We start from the raw sequence: 22,609 nt of genomic DNA on the forward strand, positions 1-22,609 counted from the left end.
GGAGGATAGCACAGACAGACAGACAGAGGCTAAACAATGACAGATTCCAAGACCATATATACTATATGATGACCAAAAAACTCAGCAGACCAATGTTACAATCATACAAATATATTAGTTTGTTTTATTCAATTATATCCAATAATACGTCTCCCTTGACTTTGTGTAAGTTATTATAGAAATAAATACAGATCATATTTCAAATGCAGAGACAAGAGTTTGGAATAATAGAGTGTTGAGGAGGGAGGGATTAAAGGGTTAAAGGGGTTAAAGAGTAAATATTGAGTAAAGACTGTTTCTTTGAAGGTGTCCAGTAAATGATTGGCGCATGCATGCTTCTGTGATACTCTACCTCAACCCAGAGTTACAAAGTCCCACAGCTCTCTGTAGTCCTTTACAGCTCTTTCTCCAAGTGATCCATGGGTCTGGCTGGCTTACAGAAGCTGTGTTATTCCACCTTGCCAGCAACAGGGGGAGTCAGTGCACCCCCAACCACATTCGCATGGATATATTTATAGAGAGAGATATATAGATATATTTTTTGCCCCATTTGGATACAAAAATAGTGTTATTGTGGCTTTGATAGCTGGAAGACTGAAGCACTCTTTTTGCATTTGGAAGACGACAAGGAAAGATTATGGTGGTATCCTTAAATCTTTTCTGGAAGACTTTGTCACAATAACTTGGGTCATCCATGCAGTACAAAGAAGAGCAAAAACCAAAACAAAACAAAAAGTCAAAAAATCTTTCACAGAATCACACACATGGGTAGAAGATGTGTTTGTGTGTGTGTGCATGTATGTTTTGTGTATTATTATTTTTTTTTTTGAAGAGGTAGGGGGTGGGGGCGGGGTGATTAGTCCACATGCTGTCAGTCAGCCAATTAAAATCCTGTTAAGAGATCGAGATCAGAGGTCAGTCGGTCTGCCTGTCTGTGATTGACAGATGAGTGCTGGAGGATCGTGGGGGACCAGTGACCAGTAGGAAGAGGTCTTGGCGTGCTTACCTATCCTCTCTTTGCAGACTGAGCTCAATTGTTCAACATCCCACGTAACGTGACAGGAGAATATAGACACAGATATGCATTTAAACAGCAAAATAACCACATCAAATCAAGAAGAACAACAACATGAACAGACCAACAATGATTCATAGAGGGCATCACAATGTATTCCTCATATCATTTCCTTATAAATCACAGTATTTCCATTGAGAAATACCCAAAATACAATTCTTATTTTCTTTAACAAAACACACTTGAAAAAAAAATGGGTAAATAAAGACATTTTAGCATAGTGTACAATGTAAAGTCACCGCATTAGCTTTGGAGCGGTGAAGTCCCTCCATGATCTGTTTGTAAAGGTCACCCTATTTAGCCACATCTGCGCTGGCTTGGTGCAGGGTGCCGTGTGTGTGTGTGTGTGTGTGTGTGTGTGTGTGTGTGCAATGCAGATGTGTCCAGTAACTGTGGGTGTGCTTTTAAAAACACAGCCTGGTTTTTGTACATGAAGTTAATCTGTTAGTTAATACTATACAGGATGTGACACTTGGTGCTCCAGATTCCAATATAAAAGCACTTTTTATGAGGCGGCCTTAAAAAAAAAAAAAAAAGAAAGAAAGAAAAAAAGAGAGAGAGAGAAAACGGGAGAGAAAAAAAAATCTGTCTGAGGACGGCGTCACTCTTTTGTCACGTGAGCCTCTCTCTCTCTCTCTCTCTCTCTCTCTCTCTCTTCCTCCCTCTCTTTTTTGTGTTTTCTGCTGCATTGCAGATGTGAAGGGACTCCACCTCAAACTAATGCGTGCGCACACACACACACACACACACACACACACACACACTTAAAGCAAACCAGCTCGCAAAAAGGGCAAAGTGTAAGAAAATAAAAGCTCTGATAAAACATGCAGTTGGGTTCTATATCAGTATTAATCCCTTTTGTCTCTGCCACACCTTCCCAGATAATGTGGCTGCACCTTGTTAATGGAGTTTATTGCTTTCTGCCCAAGGACTCGTGTTCATCAATTTGGCCTCTGATTCACACTCTATTTTCCTCTCTCATTTTCTCTCTGCCGACACTTCACTCCCTTTTTTCCTCGGATACACATAATGGATAGATAGAGATATTCAATCACAGTTACACAACAACTACACACTAAGACTGATGAGCGAGATCTAGAAAACACAAACACACACACATACACACGAACACATACATTCTGCCCCCTGGTTAAAGGGAAGTTGTTTTTGCAAAAAAGTGATAGGAAAGAGGAAGCGGAACTTCAAAGGGAGGCTGTGAGGGAATGAGTTAGCTTCACTACAGTGTGTGACACTCTCTCTCTCTCTCTCTGAGTCCTTCACAACCTCGGATGACCCTCTCTGCAGTCGTAATTCGCTCAGTAAGCAGGGAGGACCCTGACTCGGAAGAAATGGGAGGGAAGGGAGTCCCTGGGGAGAGAGGTGAGTGTGTGTGTGTGTGTGTCTGCATGTGTAAATGTGTGAAATGTGTGAAATGTGCAGCTAAATCAGATACACATCATTTAACCCCCTCTGATATCCATACACATCCACATTTCTCCCATCTTTTTTCCTCCCATAAACTCCAAAGAAATGAGAATACTAAGCCCACCAAAGGAGCAGTATTTAACATTTAAAGTTGAATCTAGAAGTATTTATCAGCGAGTTAAAAGCTGTAAATTCAGCCATGGGGACTTTCACTAATCAAACATGTGTCCCAGACAGACGGCCGCTGAGATAAATGGCAATCTTTACATCCTGTAATTCACACAGGATCGTTTGAAGTGAAGCCTGAAGGCCAGAGAGCAGACAGGCTGGAACAGAGAAGCTGATTTCAGGCTTCACGAAAGACTTACAGCAGAGAGAAAAAAATAAATGGTATTAACACTGCAAAACACACACAAACCTGTAACACACACACACACACGCATTCATGCAAACTTTCCACACGCAATAAATGATTTTGTCTACCTTTCTGGCAAAGTGAAATCAATAACACTGCAAACACAGTGAGATGCACATTTTCATGGCTCCACTTTTAAAGTCTATACCCCCCACTTTCTATATTAATCAAAAATACCCCAATAACAGTTAACATCTATTAGGATTAATCTGAATACAAAAGATAATATCTGATACAGCTTCTGCAAACAGTTACAATAACTACTATGAATGTGTGTAACTGAAAAAATAAGAGACTATTTGTCAAATTGTTCAGAAGAGAATGAGTGCTAACATGAATTCTCCTCTCACAAATGGATAGTTAATCCCGGGTGAACAGCACAAGGATGATATTCAAATAACAGTCTGCAAACTGGAATTAAAAGCTATTCTATCAGCAAAACGAGCAGATACTAGTAAGTGATGTGCGTGCACACACACAATATATCCCAGCAAACTGAGATAACAATCCATCACTTCACTAGATGTCAGCGTTGATTGACGACCAGTCATGCGATTTGATGGCTTGGTTTAATAAAAAATTTGGCTCTTGTTGTTTTAAAGTCACAGAGTTTGAGGCAGGGAATGAGATGATTGTAGCCCTACAAATATTGCAAAACAAATGATCTCTGTATTCATGTCCTCTTAGAACTGACACTTCATGTGCTATCATTTTTTGCATCTGTGCAGAACAGAAAATATATATATGTATGCTGCATTTATTTTGAGGGTTAAAAGGGGTTGTCACGCAATTCACTATGTTGTTGGGCCACTTGGACAGATTAAAGATGTCCAACAGCAGCAGTAGCTGGCCCAATCTGAAATAACCATTCTGTTTTCATAGTTGGAGGAGTTTCCCTTTAACTACGATTGTGTGTATGTGAGTGACTGATACACTACTTTGTTGCCCATATGTTGCAGACATACATTTTTCAGTATTTCCACAGTCCATTAATAGCTTGAATTAAAATTTTAGCCCTTAACTCTCCCTTTCAGCTATTTTTCAACAACAAACATGACACATACATTCGAAAATATTGCATCGCACACTTCCCAGCCCTTAAAACAGAATATTGGTCACAGAAGTCATGGCTATGTCTGTCGGCTGAATTCCTCCTCTCCTCTCCCATCTATCTCTATAGTCCCAGACAGTCTTAATTCTATTCATGCAGGCACGGGCCTGATCTAATTAAATATTTGTGTAATTACTTTGTGAGCGGTACTCATACATTGTGTTCTAAATTTAGCGATCCATAGGGGGTGACAGCGCAGAAACACCAACTGAAGAGTCTATTTAACAGTTTAAGTGAGTAAGTGTAACTGTAAGTGAGGTTTTAAGAGTAACCCGTGTTGAATAAATCAAAAGGTAACGGCAATAACTCTCTAATGGGTTACAATTCATTGAGCCAAATTGTTATTTTCTCTCTTCCTCACAAGTCCCTCCTTTAGTGTATTTGTGTCTTTCTCTTACTCCTCTGTCTTTCCTTCTTAAAACACCTCCATTCGTTCTCATCACTTGTTCTCACTCTCTCCTCAGCAGAGCGGATTCGTCTTCTCTTGGGTAGCAGATTGCTTTGCTAAGCAGCTCGCTTCTATTCTGGACGGGTTACCTGCTATTATTATTTACAACCACAGGTTACAGGGGAGGTGAGGATTATGCATGAAATGAGAAGTGTGTGTAAATGTGCGTGTGTGTTCATTCAGGGAATTCTCTCCACATTAGCATAATTCCCTCTTAAAACTCATTCTGTTCTCCTCATCACCACAAATTATTTCCCCTTAAAATCTCTCTCTCGCTCTTTCCTCGTCTTCTTTTCTTTGGTGCGTCCCTCTCTCTGAGCCCAGATCATCAATCTAGCCTCACATCTACCTCCTGAACACACAGAACTCCTTCGCCTCCCACAATACATAAACATTAGGGAGAAACAATTACCCAGCCTGGCATATTGTACCAAGAAGGTTTGATATGAAAAATGATTGCTTTTCGTGTTGAATGAAAAAAGCAAATGCAAACGCGCCGATCAAGGACTCCTGAATGAGAAATATTTTATAGTAGTTATGCTCCTTTCTTTACCAGGAGAGTGTAGCACAAATAACAAATAAATATAACAAATCTATTTTTTCATCCTCTTTTCAATATATCACAACTATCAATTTCATAATTTATATGTGAATTTGGTTTTCTTGCTTTTGGTCCTAACTAAACACACACATTCTTATTATAATCTATGAAATGACAAGTAAAGAAGGCTTGAATTCCTTTGCATCATAACCAAAGTCTCCAGGAGAGATTTACAGTATTCCCTATTTCGAAAGTGGTTTGAATGAAATGAAAAAGGGTTTTCAGTGGCGCTTCTCAGTTGTTGGCAGTCTAACCTAGCGGCTTAGAGGTGAATATGTGAAAGAAAGCGATTCATGTGAGGCATGGTGTTGGTCAGTCGACTGACATGTGTGAATAAAGACTTAACGGACCATTCCATTCACTTAGCATGGCCATCCATAAAATTGGGGAAGTCTCAAGGGACAGATTAAGAAGGAATGGTCAAAATTGAAAAAGCTAGGGCCAAGATATCCAGACTTTTAATCCCTAGTATGGGGTCTAGTGCCAAAAAACCCTCTATCTATCCAACTATTTTCACAGGCTGGATGGTATTACTCGTGACTTGCAAACTAATTTTAAAAAAAATGTGTGGAGAGCCCATAAAAAGTGTCACACAGTACACAGAATATTTCTGGAATGGGGACTGTGATGTAGTAAACTTTTATCATATGCAAAAAATATGTAATGCTTTTTTAATTCATCACTGGGTGGCAGCAATTTGCGGATGCAGTAATTAAATCAGAAACACATTTTTCTTTCTGTATTTTCAGACACGAATACCACATTGAGTGATAAAGGGCGCACAGACACTGAGTGGGCCTCGGGGGTTTGTGCGACGCTTGGCCAGCCACAGTGAAAAAAAGCTATTGCAGTGCAATCACAAGCCACACAGTCAGGCTCCATCAGTACCCCATCTCGCTGATGATATCCTCATCATCTCCCAGACATGCACACACACTCACCGCCACGTCGACATGTGTCTGTGCGTTTGTGGGTGTGTGTGTGTGTGTGTGTGTGTTAATGCATGTCATTGTGTTAAGTTGTGAGATCATTTTCTGCGGTCGTCGCTCATGGATATTAGGATCAGGTACTAAAGTGAGTGCACATGGCACACACACCTCTACGTGTGTGCGTAAATGTCAGTGTAATAATGAGTGTGTGTGTGGTTACACAGTGTGCCGAGGGAGCTCTTGGCCCCTCGTTTAAGGGTCGAAGGATTCTGATCAGCCCCAGACTCCATTAACAGAGCCAGAGGGGATGGAGGGGGGGGTTTCTTGTGCCACCGAGTGGAAAATTGAGTCCATGTCACAAACTAATCAAATCGCACCAAAGGTGAATGGAAGAAGAGAGAAACACACACACACACGCACACACTCACAAACACAGGTATTCAGGCCATCTCTGAAAGTCGCTGACACACGCAGAAGATGCGGACCAAGCAGATGGCCACAGAACAAAACTCTGCAAGGGTCTCTGCGACAGCCTCACATACGCATGGCTCCGTGTCAGGCTAACATTAGCATGGAACCCTGTGGGGAAATTAAAACACAACCCATTTGTAAAGTATGTGCTGCAGAGGGACAGATTTAACTGTTGCACCCTTGGTGGTGAAACCAGGAAGACTTTGCTCAGATATTTGGTTGACAGGAAGGACGTGTCTGGTGATGCCTGAAAGGTGCTTCCTTCCAGTTGGTTAAACACGTTGTGGTGACATGCTATACGATGCTAAGCGACTGTTCACCTCTTCATGGAGTTATTGCTTTTATATCCCAGGCTTTGATAATCACAGAGGTTATTAAACAAGAAAGTAGAGGGCTGGTGTGGATGGGGGTCTGTGGAGGTAAAAGGGTCCCCCATTTGGCCAGCTATACTCCGCATGAACCTGCTCCTTCTCTTCAATTTTAAACCAGTGCATTGTGGTATGCAGAGTTCTAGTGGGGTCAGTGTTGCAGGCAGCAGGTGGGGGTAGCCCTAACATCCCTGTTCAGGTCAAACTGGCGCCCAGTTCCCTGTGTCGTCCACCCCAGCTCCCACCTGTGTCTCTGAGCGCTAGGAGGAGGTTTTGGTTTTAGATTGAGGGTCCTTCTTGCCGTTCTGGAGTACAGGAGAGTCACTGGAGGTCTTGGGTGTTTTCCTGGGTGGGCTCTGCTCAGCCACGTCATGTAGAGAGGGCTCCCTGTACATGGCCACTAGGGAGAGAGAAGGGGTATAGATGAGTGAGAGTGTAGACATAAGGGTAACACAGGAGAGGGGTTTACAGTTTTCTTAGAAAATTAGACAATCTCATTGCTTTCAGCACTTTTGGTGTAAATGTCTTCACGCAAGATGGAAACAAATCAATTAATGTATCTTCAGCTAAGATCAAAATATTGCCTGTTTAGAAATGTTTGGGAATGATATTATCTCCCCTTCTGCTGCACCTCCCTAATTATGGGATTAGATGTGCAGATTTAGAAAAAGTAAGGAGAAAAAAAAAAAGTTTAAACTACATGACTAATCGATCTCAATGACTTTTTGTAAATGTACAAATGTATAATAAATAATAAAAATAATTTATAATTGTATAATATAACATAAAATCAATCCAAATCAACATAAAGTCAGTATACAGCATGTGATCTTCATTAGCAAACAAGTGACAAAAAAAAATGACAGCAATAAACGTCTGTTTGGCCGCTGGATTTTATATAAACACAACGATCACTGAACATAAAGCAAGATGGCATTTAATGCTGACCTGTAATTTCATGGTAAATACTAACTGACACAAAGGAAGTGATGCATTTTGCATTTCCAGCATAGAAAGAAAAAAAAGCAGCCCAAGCAGCATTAGCTCCAACTCAAACTTCTGACTTCATCAATTAGCATCAGAGATGGTGACAAATTAAAAGCATTCCACAGAGTGTGCAGTATGCATTAAAATGCAGTACCTTCAATGAGTTTGGGCAGGAAGTGCGCCGCTCCCTTCGTTTTCTTCACCCGGTTCCCTTTCATGACCTGACCGTCTCGGTTGATGCCGATGTACCACGCCCGACCTGACTGGGTCTGTCTGTACAGAATGGACGAGTAGGTGACGTAGTAGTTCTCAAACACACACTCCTTAAACTTACACTCCGGAGTGAAGTGTTCCTGAAAGACACACGAACAGAGACAGATGCACACACACACACACACACACACAAACACACACATCAGGTCAGAGGAGAAGAATAACACGCTTAGAGTGTCTGCCATCTTTTATCTGTTCTATTATTTATATATTTACTCTCCAATTCCACTGGCTCAGCTGGGAATGGGAGGAAATGGGTCCCACATTTCATCGTGACAGGGTTACAGGAGCATCTGTGGCTGCATCAACAAACTGCACGTTCACACACACACGCTGACAAACTCATTTCAGCATGTGCACGCGTCTATCTGCCACGTGGACAAAGTGCTTCCAGAGGTAGGATGTCATAACTCAGCTGATTCGGTTTACCTGTAACAAACAACAATCAACGGGATCCTTCACCCCCTCTGTAGTTTAACGGCCCCACCATTGGCCTTCAGTTCTCTCACTCTAACACACACACATACACAGGCATGGCTCTGCATTATACAATATGTCAACACTGGGACATCCCCCTCCCTCTATCTTCCTCTCGTTACAGCTCTCACATATTCCCTCTATCTCATATTCCACCTCTTCCTCTCCACTTGATTCCCTCCATCCCTCTGTCATTTGGTAACCTTGTTGAGGAACAAACCAATTTGCAGGATTGATTTGGAGCCTTGATGTGACGGGTAAGCAGAAAAGGCCTGAATAAGGAGTTTGCTCTCTCTCTCTCTCGCTCTCATTCATTTCTCACTCACCCTTCTCACCCTCTCCTCTTCCTCCTCCTGCTCTCTCTCTGCTTGTCTGCCACTGCAGGCTCCAGACCTTAATGCCTGCCTGTATCCATTGTACCACACATAAACAAGCTAATTACATCGACTGTATCGCACATTCTTTAATTACACATCCATTCACTTACGCAGCCATTCATTTCCTCACCCACCCATTAACTTAGCTCTAATAGCACAGAGCGAAATCTCGAGGTCCGGAGTCTCTTGGAAGGTGTAATCAGATTGCTATCATTAACTGTGTTTGCACTGCAGTGTGTTGTGTCTCATCTTCTCTCCCCTCTGTGCGTGTTTGTGTGTGTGTGTGTGTGTGTGTGTGTGTGTGTGTGCGCGCGCGCGGGGGAACTCTCCAGTATTAGCACTGCTTTGTGAAGCCTGATCACCTGCCAACCCCGAGACAGAAATGCTGAAGTTCATTAATTGATTAATTAAAACAAATTAAACAGAATCTGGCAATATGACTTTTTAATGAGTAGTGCATACGTGTGCGTAAATGAGTGTGTTGAGGCTGCATCATTACCAATCCACGACCTGCCACATGCAAAGAAGGTCTTTTCGATTAACCGTTACCATCCTGGAAGACCAATCAACAGACCAAACCATCCTTTTGTAGTTTCTTAATAAAGATAAAGGTTCCAATGGGTTCTGACCAGAACAGTCCACATGTTGCAAAGGTCTTTTTGTGTTCTTTGACAGACTGAAAAAGCTCACACTGGCAGACAACTATTACAGAGTATATTTATTCAAGTGCTGTACTTTTGCTTTTCTTTGCTACTTTGTATGTAAACCCTCTACCCCATTTCATTCCAGACGTAAATATTGTACTTTTTCTCCACGACATTTATTTGACAGCCTCTAATTACTTTTCAGATTCAACTCTCACAAGCCTTTTTAACATCCACTGCATCCCTCACCACAAAGCAGTGCTTACTTGGGGGGCCCCATTGTCACATTTCGGTTTTACCAAAGATACATTTTCTCTCTGAACGACCCCCAAATGACTTTTTCAGTTATTATTATTATTATCATTTCACCTTTTATTTTTTGGCTCAATGAGGTCAAAGAAGAAAAAATGTGACTGCAACTGATTGTTTTCAATCACAATAATCATTTGAAAGATTGCTATGACGCTTTGTGAAAGAAATTTGCCATATATGGGTTTTGAAATCTTTCACAGGAAAAACAAGGATATTTTGTTTCAACTAATCCTAAATTACGTTAGACTTATAAAGATCAATATCATTATCAATAATACATTTGAATCCATCCCCTGTAAAGTACTACTGGTCTGCTGAGGACGAGAAGACCGATGACAGCATCTTGCATCACATTTTAAATATATATTTCAATCTTACATGTAAGGGTGGGGATAAAATATGACCCCCAGTCAGTAAATATGATAAGTGATAAGTGACAAACATCAGCTGTTTTGAGAGAATCTTTAATTGATGATTTCCCCTTGTAAAATACATAAATAATAAATACCTTAAATCTTTCACGTAATTTAACGCAGTGAAATGCTTATCATGGTGCTACACTGACTGAATCCCCCAGCAGCGTCCAGCTTGCGTGGCTAAATGCTACCATAACCCCCCTCTCCCTCTCCTCCCCTAACTCTTGCGTCTGCTACTGTACAGGGAATTGAAACCATCACATACCAAAATGAATTCTAATTAAATCAGTCCATCTTTGCTTTCGTTCCGGCCAGAAGCCAACCGCATGCACTTAGTTGCAAACACACACACACACACACTGTGACATCAGCTATCCCGCTTTATGGGATAACAACCTATTAAGCTGTCATTTGTAGAGACACATCATTCACACAGCAGACACACAGGGGACACATGCACATCTGTCTGCACAGCGTTTACTCTGAGTGGACTTCAGGCTGAGTCCATTGATCATTTCATCTCATCAGAAAGGGAGAAAAGGGCCGACTTCACTTACATCTTCCAACAGGATACAAAAGGAGAGCCTCCACCAAATTAACAGTGAAAGCTATCTGTCACCTGAGTCCTATAACACTAATTCCCCTCTTATGAAAGACTAACCAGACTTTACTGTCACCACTGAAGTTCCTCTTTTGTTCAGCAGGGGCTGCTGCAAACACACAGGGGTTCTTTGTTACTGCTACTGTCGCTGCTGTTGATGCTCCAAAATTAACTTGCGTCCACTTACCACTCCGTAATGCTCAGCTCTCTCCAAAGGGCCTCTTTAAGCACACTAAAAAAAAAAACACTCCAGTTGTACAGCAGCCACAAATCCACACAATGGTTTTTGGTTTTTTTTTCCTGTGCTGCTTTTCATGCATCAAATTCCATGTTGTTTTGTACGTTTTGAGTCGAATTTGCTCAAAAGTCTTATCATGTTGCATTGTCTGCTTTAGGATGCAGAGATGATTAAACAAACCTAATACAAAAACAATGCAATATAGTATCCAGAGCCTATAAGCAGCTGCAAAAGTTGTTTTTAAATGACCTCTGGAAACTGATATTCATAACATTTTGCTCCTTTCATTTAGCCATGACACATAAATATATACATCTACAGCTTTTCAGTGTAGGTGCAGACCACTGAGCAGTGATACTTCAAAATATTTGCAGAAACAGATAAGAAAAAGGAAGAGGAGAAGTGTGCGGACGTAAAGAGAGACAGAAAAACAGACATACGCTTGCTAGTCAGGGTCAATAAAAGTGTCCCTGACCAAACACTTATTGACATAAATTTAACTAAAATCTGTTACACACAGATAGTTTCAGAGGAGATTAAATGATTGCATGTTTTTGTGTGTGTGTGTGTGTGTGTGTATTTAGGTCTGAGGGTGTGAGAAGCTGTGTACATCCACTCATGCGTGTCTGCTGTTGTGACAGAGAGACATGACGGATCCCTCTTACATCAGTGGGAGGCCACCCGGTGCCAGATGACATGCACATGCACGCATACGCACACACACACACACATACACACACAAAACATCAGCAGTGACGGATGGACCCGTTGCCTCCTTCATCACTCACTCCCGCAGACAGAAGAGAGGGATGGAGGGAAAAAGACAGAGCGGCCATAGAAAATAGGGGACAAGATGAAACAAGAGAAAGAGGACAAAGAAGGAAATGGGGTGGTGGACAACAGAGATGAGGACAGAGAGACAGGGACAGTACAGTAGGATTATTCTCCAGTAATCACACACACACACTCATCTCATTTCCATCCGTTGATACCTAAAGACATTATTCAAGTCCTGTTCACAGGCACACAGCTGCCATTAACCACTGAGCCTCCCATGCACTCAGCTGGGGAATTGATTCTATGTAAGACCTCTGTGAAAAGTCAATAGGTATTACTCCAGAAAAAAACCTGGATTAGGCTTTGATTGGACACGACGGCACAGCGACATGGCGACGCAGCCGAGTGTGAAGAACTTAGAACGACTTACAAGCTGCGTTCAGGCAACCGCAGGTTAATCCAGGGGCTTTAAGTCGCAGACGCTTATCGACGGCATCCCAGAGGACAAATGTATTTCACAGCGTCAATAGGGCACATGTATGTTTGTTTGTACTGTACATGACTAGAGAAATACATGTAGTGTGTCAAGTTTTTACTGCTTTCAGTAAATGATGTTTGCAGTTAGATGTGTCAACTGGAACTGATCAATACTGGAAGGCCTCGTTCAAGCAAAATGGGCTTTTGCAGGCCACTGCCAATGTTTACGATCGATCAGGTGGATGGATGTTTAGGCTGGTGAGCTTCAGATTCAGCAGAGGTGGGACAATGTCATTGTTCTGCAGGCCAAAAGTAAGTCTCGAGTGATTGCTAAGAAGTCCTGAGTTCAGTCCCAAGTTAGGACAGTCAGGACCAACAAGTCTCAAGTCCAAGTCCAAAGTCACAAGTGCTAAAATTTGATTTTAGTCCCAAATGTAATCATGAGAGATAATAAACGGAGATGACTGCATTTAAAACTTGCCTTTCTTATTTTCAAATAAACTTTTAAGAGCAAAGGTTGGGACTTTGTATGTTGTGACATAATCAAAGAGATTGTAAAATATGATGCAATGATTTAAACGTATCATCCAGCAACAGTACCTGAAACAGTTAAATAACGTCCACCTCATGTTATAACAAAGGTCCAAAGGTCAATTTTGCTTCACATGTTCAAGCCAGTGAAGCGACTGTCTGTCAGATCACATCTTCAGCCTCCCTGTCTCCAGCTGTCCCTCTTGTCTCTTCATTTCACAATCCAATAAAAAAAAAAAAAAAAAAAGAAAAGAAAAAGTGTCATTAAAATATCCTGTGGGGTAAAAAGTGTAAAGGGACAGCTCGGATTATAAAAATATATTAGAATGATCGTGAATTTCCTTTCATCCAAAAAGGCCTTGCTTCAGAGGAGCTTTAGTGGTACTGTAGCCAGAAGTGGTTTGATTTTGTGACAAGACACAGGAAATCAGCTTTAATCCCCAGAAGGGATTTTTGTTGTATGATATTCACGCAACTATACATGAAGAATTTTATATCACAACGACACATGTGAAGATCTGAGATGAGTCAGTATCGATTGCATGTGGTGTTCTGCTGTGAGCGCTTCTTTGTGTTAAATCATCGACTGATAAAGCTATGAGCAAAAAAAAACAAACAATTAAATCAGAACATGAACCAGGGGAAATACAAGATTTTGGCTGTGGATAAACATAACAGTGAAAGTGGGGCATTTTTTTTGTCCCTGAACAGTGAATGATAAAATATTTTCCTGCAGATGCAACTCTTGTCAGTAGGCTAAAAATCAGCACTAAAAGCAAGGTTAGCCTTTCAGCTTATTTACCAGCAAAGTTGATTATTATCTGAGCAAATGAGCAGGAAAAACAACCTTAATTGAGGACAACTAGCTGAGGAAGCATCAGAGGGGTTTACAAAATAATTGTCTAAAGATAGGAGCAATTATCATTTACTAATTTATGCACAACATGAAGCCCCGCTGGCATTGTCTGTAGTGTTATCATCAGCACTACCCTTTCAAAATCTTTGCAGAAACCATCACTCAGCGTTTAGGCAAGAAAACTCAGAAAGTGTGCATATTAAAACTTCCATTTCCAGCTCAGCATTTTGCCTGCTCAGGGATTACATCTTAAAAGCATTAAGTAGAAAAACAACCTCTGTCATACGAAGCAACTTTGTCAAGTCTGTGTTTAGAATAATGACAAACTCCACCATCTCAAGTGGGTCATATTTGGCTCTTAAGCTGTTAATTCGCACACATGTCAACAAACCAGAGTGAAGATTTTCACTGCATTTTTAGTGTTTAGTGTTTATGTCTAGACGGGCAGAAATGGAGATTTTTGGAAACAAAGATGCAAACACTGTGACACCTGCATTGCTGATCTTGTTGTCTATGCTAGCAGATTTTGCATGGTTAAATTTTAGCGAACACTTCAGCACAGCTACCAAAAAAAACAAACAAAAAAAAAAAAAAAAACAACCTCAGTGTAGGGAGACTGTTTTGTCAGCTGCTGTATCTTACCTTGAGAAGTAAGACAACAGTGTTTTTTTGAATGATCTGACAGCCCTCCCGGCTCAACATGAATCAAACAGACCTCACAACAACCTAGCCGCTGGCTTTTAAGGTCTTTTCTCTGTCTTTCTCTGTTCGATTTTCACCTCTTGGCCTCTCAGTACTGTAGTGAATTCTAAAGGAGTGCCTGTGAGTTGCTGACCGACAGGAAGAAGACAACAAAGTTTTAAGCAATTCAGACAGAGAGAGGTCCTCATCTGTGCCAACATTCTGGCATTTATAGGGACACCATGAGGAGTGTTGGAACTCAACCAGGGCTGATACACTCATAGCATCCAGAAAACACACACACACACACACACACACACACACACAGGCAGGCAAGAGGAAACTCATCTCAAAGCACATATGTAAATACACGTGTTCATAACTGCACAAAAGGAGGAATAAACAAGACACGTGCATGAAAAGATCTTTTGACACAAACACAGGCAGACAAATGAGTGGAGATGAAAAAACACACACACGCACTGTAATGAGAACAGCTGGAGAGGGTGCAGGCGGGTGCACAAGGGGGAAGAAGCAGAGAGGGAGGGAGGGAGGGAGGGAGGGAGGGATGTCCTCTGCTTCTCACCTTGACTGCCAGACCCTGGCTGTGCATTTGGGGATTTTCCAAAGGGAACCAGAGATAACCTGTCTTACCTCTACACTGCATTTTTCATCCCTCCTTCCTGCTCCTCTCTAATCTTCTTTTCCTCTTTTCATCTTTTTTACTTCTCGCCTTTCGCTCAGTATCCACTTCATCTTCCGCCATCCTTCACATCTCCTCCCATCTCCTTTCTCGAGGCCATGTGTGTCTGCAAGCTTCTGTCAGAGGACGAAGGTGTGCTTGTGGTGTGTACATGCATCTGTGAGTGTGTCTGTGTGTGTGTGTGTGTGTGTGTGCGAGCGTGCAAGACAAGTGGGGGGGTCGATCAGAGTGCGGGAAAGGAAGGCATGGAAACAAGAGTGCTGACTCAAAGAAAAGGAGACAAGTGGTTTATGATTCGATGGTTGGGTGAGGAAGGTCAAAGGAGAGGAGTTGGAGGCAAGAAAAGGTGTGCATGTGTGTGTGTGCGCACGCAGGTAGCTCGTTCCTCTCAGGTCAATCTAAAAGAAGCCTGTTGAAAGCTTTGCTGAGGGAACTGAATAATTTGCCAGTTCGCCACCTGTCAGGTGTGTGTGTGTGTATGACACTAATGTGTGTGTGTGTGGAGGTGAGGAATGGCGGCGAAGGTGTAACAAACATTAACCAGATACTCACACTGTCTACGCTATAGGCATGCAAGAGATGTGATGAAAACATGGACATGGAAAACATGGAGTATATAGCTCTCCTAGCACTGTTGTCAGACGGCCCTACGTCCACAGTTACATTGCAACAAACTGGCAGACATGAGGGGGAGAATTTAGCAGCTCACTCAGGAGTTGGCGGTAACCAATAGCAGAGCTAAAATGAAATAGAATACTTGACTTTACGTTGATCAGATGGCCACAAACACAGCTCAAACTGAATGATAATGTCTGTCATTGCTGTGTTCATAACCTCCAAGTGGCTAACATAACATCAGCATTTCCAGATGAAAGGTCTCAATGCCAAACTTTGACCTACTTCTTTACATGGGATGCGTAGTAGATGGATACATCAAGCAAACTTTCCTTTAAACTTCTCCAAGTATATTCCTGCACCAGTGCTGTGACCTACTCTTCACAACAGCTATGCAGAGAAAACCAGTGAACTAAATATCTTAAAGAGTCCATCCTCATACACACTTTCTCTCTGCCAGTCTCCACAGAGCTTGCAGTTATAGAACACAGAGTGATGATGGATGTGGTGACTCTCCATATCACCAAAGACCATTCATCCCAAGTAACTGATTTTAGAAGACATGGCAGCAAAATGCCACAGCATGAAATTTACTCAAATAAAGAAAATAACTCACAGTAAAAATCTTGTATTCTCTTAGATCCATTTATGCTTAATATTCTATAAATTATTATATAAAATGCACTGATGTAACAACTATGCATGCATCCCTGTCTTCTCTCGTGTGTGTGTGTTCATGGATTGTTGGTTCTGATCATAATGCGGAACAGGGCTCTACCCTCTCAGCTCAGTGGGAAAGTCGTAACTCTTGTCTAAATGCAGCAAGGCTATTGTGTTGGCTCCGGGTGTAGCTGCGGCATTTTAAGGTGGATATGAAATCCTGTCTCATGTCACCTCCTCCACTATTTTCTCATCCTTCAAGATGGCCCATATCTTCCTTTGCTCATTCCCTTGTGCTTCCCTCCTCATCTCTTCCTCATATCTCTCACCCTCCTCTCTGAGATCTGTCATGTGAGTAGAGGTGTTCCCTATTAAGTTGTCGGTGCCTTGGTGCATCTCTAAAGTAGTCTCCACTGGATATTAGAGGACAAATAATGCAGATAATTCCTGGAATTATTTCTACTGTCTCTCTAAATATTGTGTTCACAGGATTGTACATCATTTCATTCAGCAAAGACTTTTTAAAAGTTGCCCAAGTGAACAAGCTTGCTCATTCAAAATATGTATTTGTATCATTGACTCATGCCTCATGACTGTAGGAACCACAGATCTTTTAAAGAAGCAGTTCATACTCTAACAGAGGAGGCTTAAATAACAATGGATAGTACAATACAGCTTACCAACACAGCCATTCTGAACTCCCTATTTTGTCAGGTTCAGCATTGCCAACATGGTTTGGTATTGGTCAGCATGGTCACATCAATTTTCCACCAAGTGACCAAGTGGCCTCTAGTAGCCGTGGTAATTATGACGGGAGCAAAGGAGGATGTAAGGTGTTGTGACAAGGCCTATGAGGAGAAACCAGACGAGAGAAACAACACTTCAGTCATCTCTGGAAGAGGAGAAAAGGAAGTAATGTGGCTTGCATGTAACTTGATAATAGAAGCTTTGTCAGAACACATTTGAAGTTCTTGCTTTCTTTTTGTAGTTGTAGTAATAAAAGTCAACTCATTTTAACAATGCATTGAAAATTGTGATAACCTGTACATTAAAAATGTTTCCTCAGGCATCCCAACATGCTATTGATACTCACGCTGCAGCTATGTTTGTCTTTGCCCTGAAACTGCATGTGAAAAGAGGCGGAAAATTGATTTTTATTTCTGCCTCCCCTCCTTTCACTGACAATTCTCAGTATTGGGTCGCAAGTGGAGCTGTGTTTGCTCATCCTCTGAGTGAAGATACACAATGTCATCTGGCGAAGTTTTACTTTGCCAAACTTTTCCCTGTTAGCTGTGGGGAGTTTGGCCAGAGCCGGTCCTCTGTATCGGAGTCCGGCCCAATTATGTCTGCCTGCCTCTGTCAGATTGTTTATACCTGGCTGCACATGTGTGTTTGTTGGGATGTGGAGGGTGGCTAAATTGCACAGGTGTGTGTGTGCGTGTGTGTGTGTGGGTGCATGCCTTTTGGAACACCTCAAAACACCACGCCGACCCACTACACCCCCAACCCCAACCACCACCACCCACGCATCACTCCTCCATCCCTTTCCACTGCCATCTCTCTACCCGGGAGGCTTTTCCAGAGCACACAGCTAATAAAGTGGGCCAGGTCCGTGGCTGAGCGCTATTTTTATCAGAAAGCAATTTTCAGGAGGTGCCCACAGGTAAGCACGTCCCCAGCGCCTCAGACAATGGAGCCATGACGAGGAGTCCCCCGCAGCCCCCCCACCCCCTCCGCCCACAAACCCCCCCCCCCCCCCCCCCCCCCTCATCAACTTCGACTGAACTACACACCTCTATGGCCGTGCAGTACTCTTGGAGACCTGCTCCTTGTCCCTGTATTAATATCAACACCTCCCAGAGACTGTGCCTAAATCTGTGAAGACAAACTGGATACATGGCTGGTGGCCAAAAATGGTTTTCGCTTGTTCTTGAGTTCTTTCTCAGTGTGTGTGCATCTATGTTGTGTGTTAGACATGATGAGAAGAGTGGCAGGGGGTGGGGAAAGAAAATAGATACATGGTGACCAGATGAATAAAGTTACTACAGAGGAAGGCAACCTGGGGAGAATGAAGAGGATGTGTCTATTGTTGGGGATGTCTAAAGACAGATGGATACACACAGCCCATCTGGCCTCTCTTGTTATACAGCTGGTCTCTCCAGCACTGTAAAGGAGAAGTTTCGGTTCGTGCACAGACTTAGGCTTACATTAGTACTGATTAATATTATCACTGAGCACGGAAAAAGTGAAATGTTTGAGTATATAGATTACACATTACAGTCATTTGATCAATTGTTACTATAAACCTATCCATTAATGCAGCCATAAGTAACATTAATACCTTAATTTACATTGTGGTGAGCTTTGACTTCGACAAAAACGAATCCTCTCTCCACCACCGACCACATGTTCTCATGTCTCGCTGGTATCTCACATTTTTAATCAGTGTGTGAGTCATATTATCATGTTACATCATCATGTTATCCCAAGGTATTCCACCTACATGTGCCCTTACCATTAACATTTACCTGAGACAGCTGTCACTATGTTGGCACCATGACAGTTTGGCTGAGCCAGCATCAAACTGGATTGGCAGCTGGGAAGATGCCTCCTTTCATTTAAAAAATAAAAGAAATACACTGTCACAGAAAGATATTGAAAATAAACTGAAATGTTTTCGAACTTCTAGATGTCTTTTACTGTTAGTCCATATTACATGAAGATATGCCTTATGCCCTACAATGAATGACCTAAAGAAATAAAGAGTGAGAGTGGAGAGCTGGCTGAAAGGGGAAAGGTTTCAGTGCGAGGAGGAGGACAGAGGGAGAAAGGCAAAAGGAGAACAGAGGGGTAGAGGACAGAGGTAGGACAAGGACAGCAGATAAGGGATACATCAAGACAGGGATATATATTCTGAATACAAGAGGTTCGCAGGGTGACAAAAAGCAAGGGAGGATCAAAGTGGTGATGGCGGAGAGAAGAGAAAAAGACAAACCACAAGAGAGGCCAACAGACACAAATGGCCCGACGGGGAATGAGACAGACTGACAGGCAAGTAAAAGCTGTACAAGTGAGACAGAGGGGGGGGATAAAGGGAGATGGGAGAGGAAGGGGGGAAGAAAGATGAGCGTGGTGGCAGTTGTTGCTCCCAGCGGAGACGTTATGTTCGCGATGAGTCTGGGCTTGTCAGGCCATCCTTCTCTTCCTCTCTCCTTCCCAGCATCCATTGCTGCTCCTCTCCCTCCACCTTCCTCCTCTCACAATCAGCCATGTTTGTTATTACCAGTGGTAAGATCCAGCCTCTCCTGTCAATCAGCTTGCCCTGCCAACCCCTTATCCTCAAGGAGTTTGAGGAGCCCTGGCCTTGAATACAGATTCAAGTGTGCTTGTTGTATGAATACACACAAGGAAGATCTGAATTACACGCAAAGGTCAAAACTGTTATGTTTTCTTTAGAAGCATCAGATTTTTATCTTGTTTTGAGCTCACATTTTAAGCTTTGGTGTCAGCAGATGTCTTAAGCCATTTTCCATCCTGCACGTTAATGTAAATATGGAAAAACTAACGCTTTGCAGTGACTCACTCCCCTACTCTCCTCCTCACCTCTATTATCATCTCGTTTTATCCTCCTGAAACAAGAGGCTCATGTAAGGACAAAAGGACATTCGCGCCATGATTTATCCTGTCACTCCCACTCCCTTTTTATTGATCTTGTGAACAGCAACTCACAGATTCAGGAAGAGATAAAGAAAGTGTTATTTTCTTGGCAGTAGATCACTTTGTGGTAACATACAAATTTAGCTTTTTCTTTTCATTTCTCCTGAGTGCTAAAAGAGGCACCAAAGTGTGAGGGCTAAACTGCGATGTTTGGCTGTCTACTTCTTCACTGAGGTAGCTGTGTCAACACTCAAAAGAGAAAAAAAAAGATCCCTCTTAATTCCTGTTTTGTTTTGGTTTTTTTTCCTTGTCCTGGCAGGAATTGCTTGCACTGCCGTTGTGTTAAATGTGTCTGGAGGTTTAAGTGTGTCGTCTGGTTAAATGCTGCCAAAGAGGAGAGCTGGGGATTTACCGTGCTTGCATGCAATAAATAATTCATGCTGTGTGTTTGCAGGGGAAACACCACTGTGCAAACCAACGTAATCAAATGTCATGTGTGCAGATATTCATTATGCGTTAAAGTGAAATTGAAATGTAAATTATCATGACACAGCAGCTATTTTGATTATTTCTTCTTCTTCAAAACTGTTTTTGAACGTCTGTGCTTCCAGTCTCTGGACAGATGTTTCTAAGGAGTTCTTCATCATGTCTTACTGTGACATTACAGCCTACAAATTGGTGAACAAGGCTTTCCTCCCTTTTTTCAACCTGTCCAATAGCATTAGCTGTCAACTGTTGGCAAATTAAGACATCTGTCCTGGGGTCCTATGTGCTGGTATGTTTGTATTCCACTCAGAAAGCGAGGGAAGCTTGTCACCCAGCTGATAAGCGAAGCACGATATCCCACTAGGCATAACTTGGTTGATGGTATTTTGACACCAGCTTCAAAAGCTTCCTGTGCCATTGAGTCAGAAACTAAATGTGTAGGATTTTCAGGACAGCTAGTCTGTAGCTCACACCGACCTATAACCTACAGAGGATGCAGGGAAAGAGAATTTCTCTTTGAGGCTCAGTGACCTTAAGCAAAAATTGCTTATGGGACTTTGTCACCCTCCAATCACTTATTTTCTGCCATGTTTACTGGGTAATTCCTCATATTTTAAACAAGATTAAACAACAAAAGAAAAGTGAAATCAATGATAAAATACAACTTAAATAAAATACTGTACCCACTGTGTTTCATGCTGTTTAACTTCTAAGTCAAACTGATCACACATATCTGAGATATTTATTAGGGATGACATCACTATTAGATTAGACAATTAGATAAAACTGCATTGAACCCCTCTGGAATAAATGTGCTGTGCCAGCAGAGAAGTAGAGGATATAAATAAAAATGACAAAAAACAAAAGATCATTGAAGATAATACAACAAAAAAAATTACAACAAAAGAGCTTTAAATGAGAATGAAGTGACTGATGAATAAAGATAAATGATACAGCTTAAGAAGGCCAAGCTGGAAAACTACTTTTCTCTTTTCTCGTAGCCATTACTGGCAAATGTGCAGCTGGGAGGAGGGTACTTCATTTTCAAATCCTTTAAACAAGTGTTATAATTATCTGTGGTTTGTGCGGTTGCAGAAGGGAACAGGGCTGCCACAGAGGTCCATGAAAGATTAATGCTGAGTGGCCGCATCTGAGATGAGCCTTTGTTATTGCTACAAAAATCGTAAGAGGAAACACTTCTCCAATTTGGTTCATATTTCTCCGCTAATGTTGCTTGAGGATATCCATTGATTTAAGCCTGAGAAAGCAAATCACATGGTTCGAACAGCCTTGTCTCCTAGAAACCATCCTCATAATACTACTTATACTACAACAAATACATTATGCAGGGAACATAACACCTGTATTATGTGCTTCTTACAGTGTTGCTGAGTGCAGTTGAAATTTAGTTTTAGTTTCATTTAGTCTTAACCTCTGATGTCGAATAAGTCCAACACTCTCTCTCTCTCTCTCTCTCCTTTTAGCTCTCTTTTACTCTCCACCACATCCTGAAGGAAATACACCAAAGTACTGAGGCACCTGACCATTACATCATCAGGGACTTTAATGACACCATATTGCAGCTATACCAGCTTCCACTCTTCTAGGAAGGTTTTCCACGAAACCTTTGAATATTTCTTCTGAATTTTTGCCCATTCATGAAGTTGAACATTTCTGAGCTCAGGCACTGATGTTGATGAAAAGGCCAGCCAGTCAAGTTCTTCCACACCAAACTCATCAAACCATGTCTTTATGGACTTTGCTTTGTGCACTGGGACAGAGTCATGCTGGAATAGAAAAAGACCTTCTCCAAACTCTTACCACAAAGTTGGAAGCATAGCATTGTCCAAAATGTCTTGGTCTGTGGAAGCATTAAGATTTCCCTTCACTGGAAGTAAGGGGCCGAGCCCAAACCCTGAAAAAACATCCATAAAGAGGTTTGTCTGGATACTTCTGTCTAAATAGTGTATTAAGTTGTTTAAATGCTAAATACTTCAC

At 41.9% G+C, this 22,609-nt stretch overlaps 1 protein-coding gene across 3 annotated transcripts in view; it reads right to left on the reverse strand.

The window, feature by feature from the left end:
• Window positions 1–95: 95 nt before the first annotated feature.
• The window catches only part of fgf11a (fibroblast growth factor 11a), a 109,894-nt gene continuing 87,380 nt past the window's right edge, over window positions 96–22,609 (reverse strand). For all 3 annotated transcript variants that reach the window (XM_046379829.1, XM_046379827.1, XM_046379828.1), the window contains exons 5-6: window positions 7,985–8,183; window positions 96–7,243 (exon numbers count right to left, since the gene is read on the reverse strand). In XM_046379829.1, the coding sequence (XP_046235785.1) occupies window positions 7,104–7,243; window positions 7,985–8,183 (339 nt within the window). In that variant the 3' untranslated portion in view covers window positions 96–7,103. The remainder of the gene's footprint in view (window positions 7,244–7,984; window positions 8,184–22,609) is intronic.

Source organism: Scatophagus argus, chromosome 23, assembly GCF_020382885.2.
Source record: "Scatophagus argus isolate fScaArg1 chromosome 23, fScaArg1.pri, whole genome shotgun sequence".
NCBI classification, from domain to species: domain Eukaryota; kingdom Metazoa; phylum Chordata; class Actinopteri; family Scatophagidae; genus Scatophagus; species Scatophagus argus.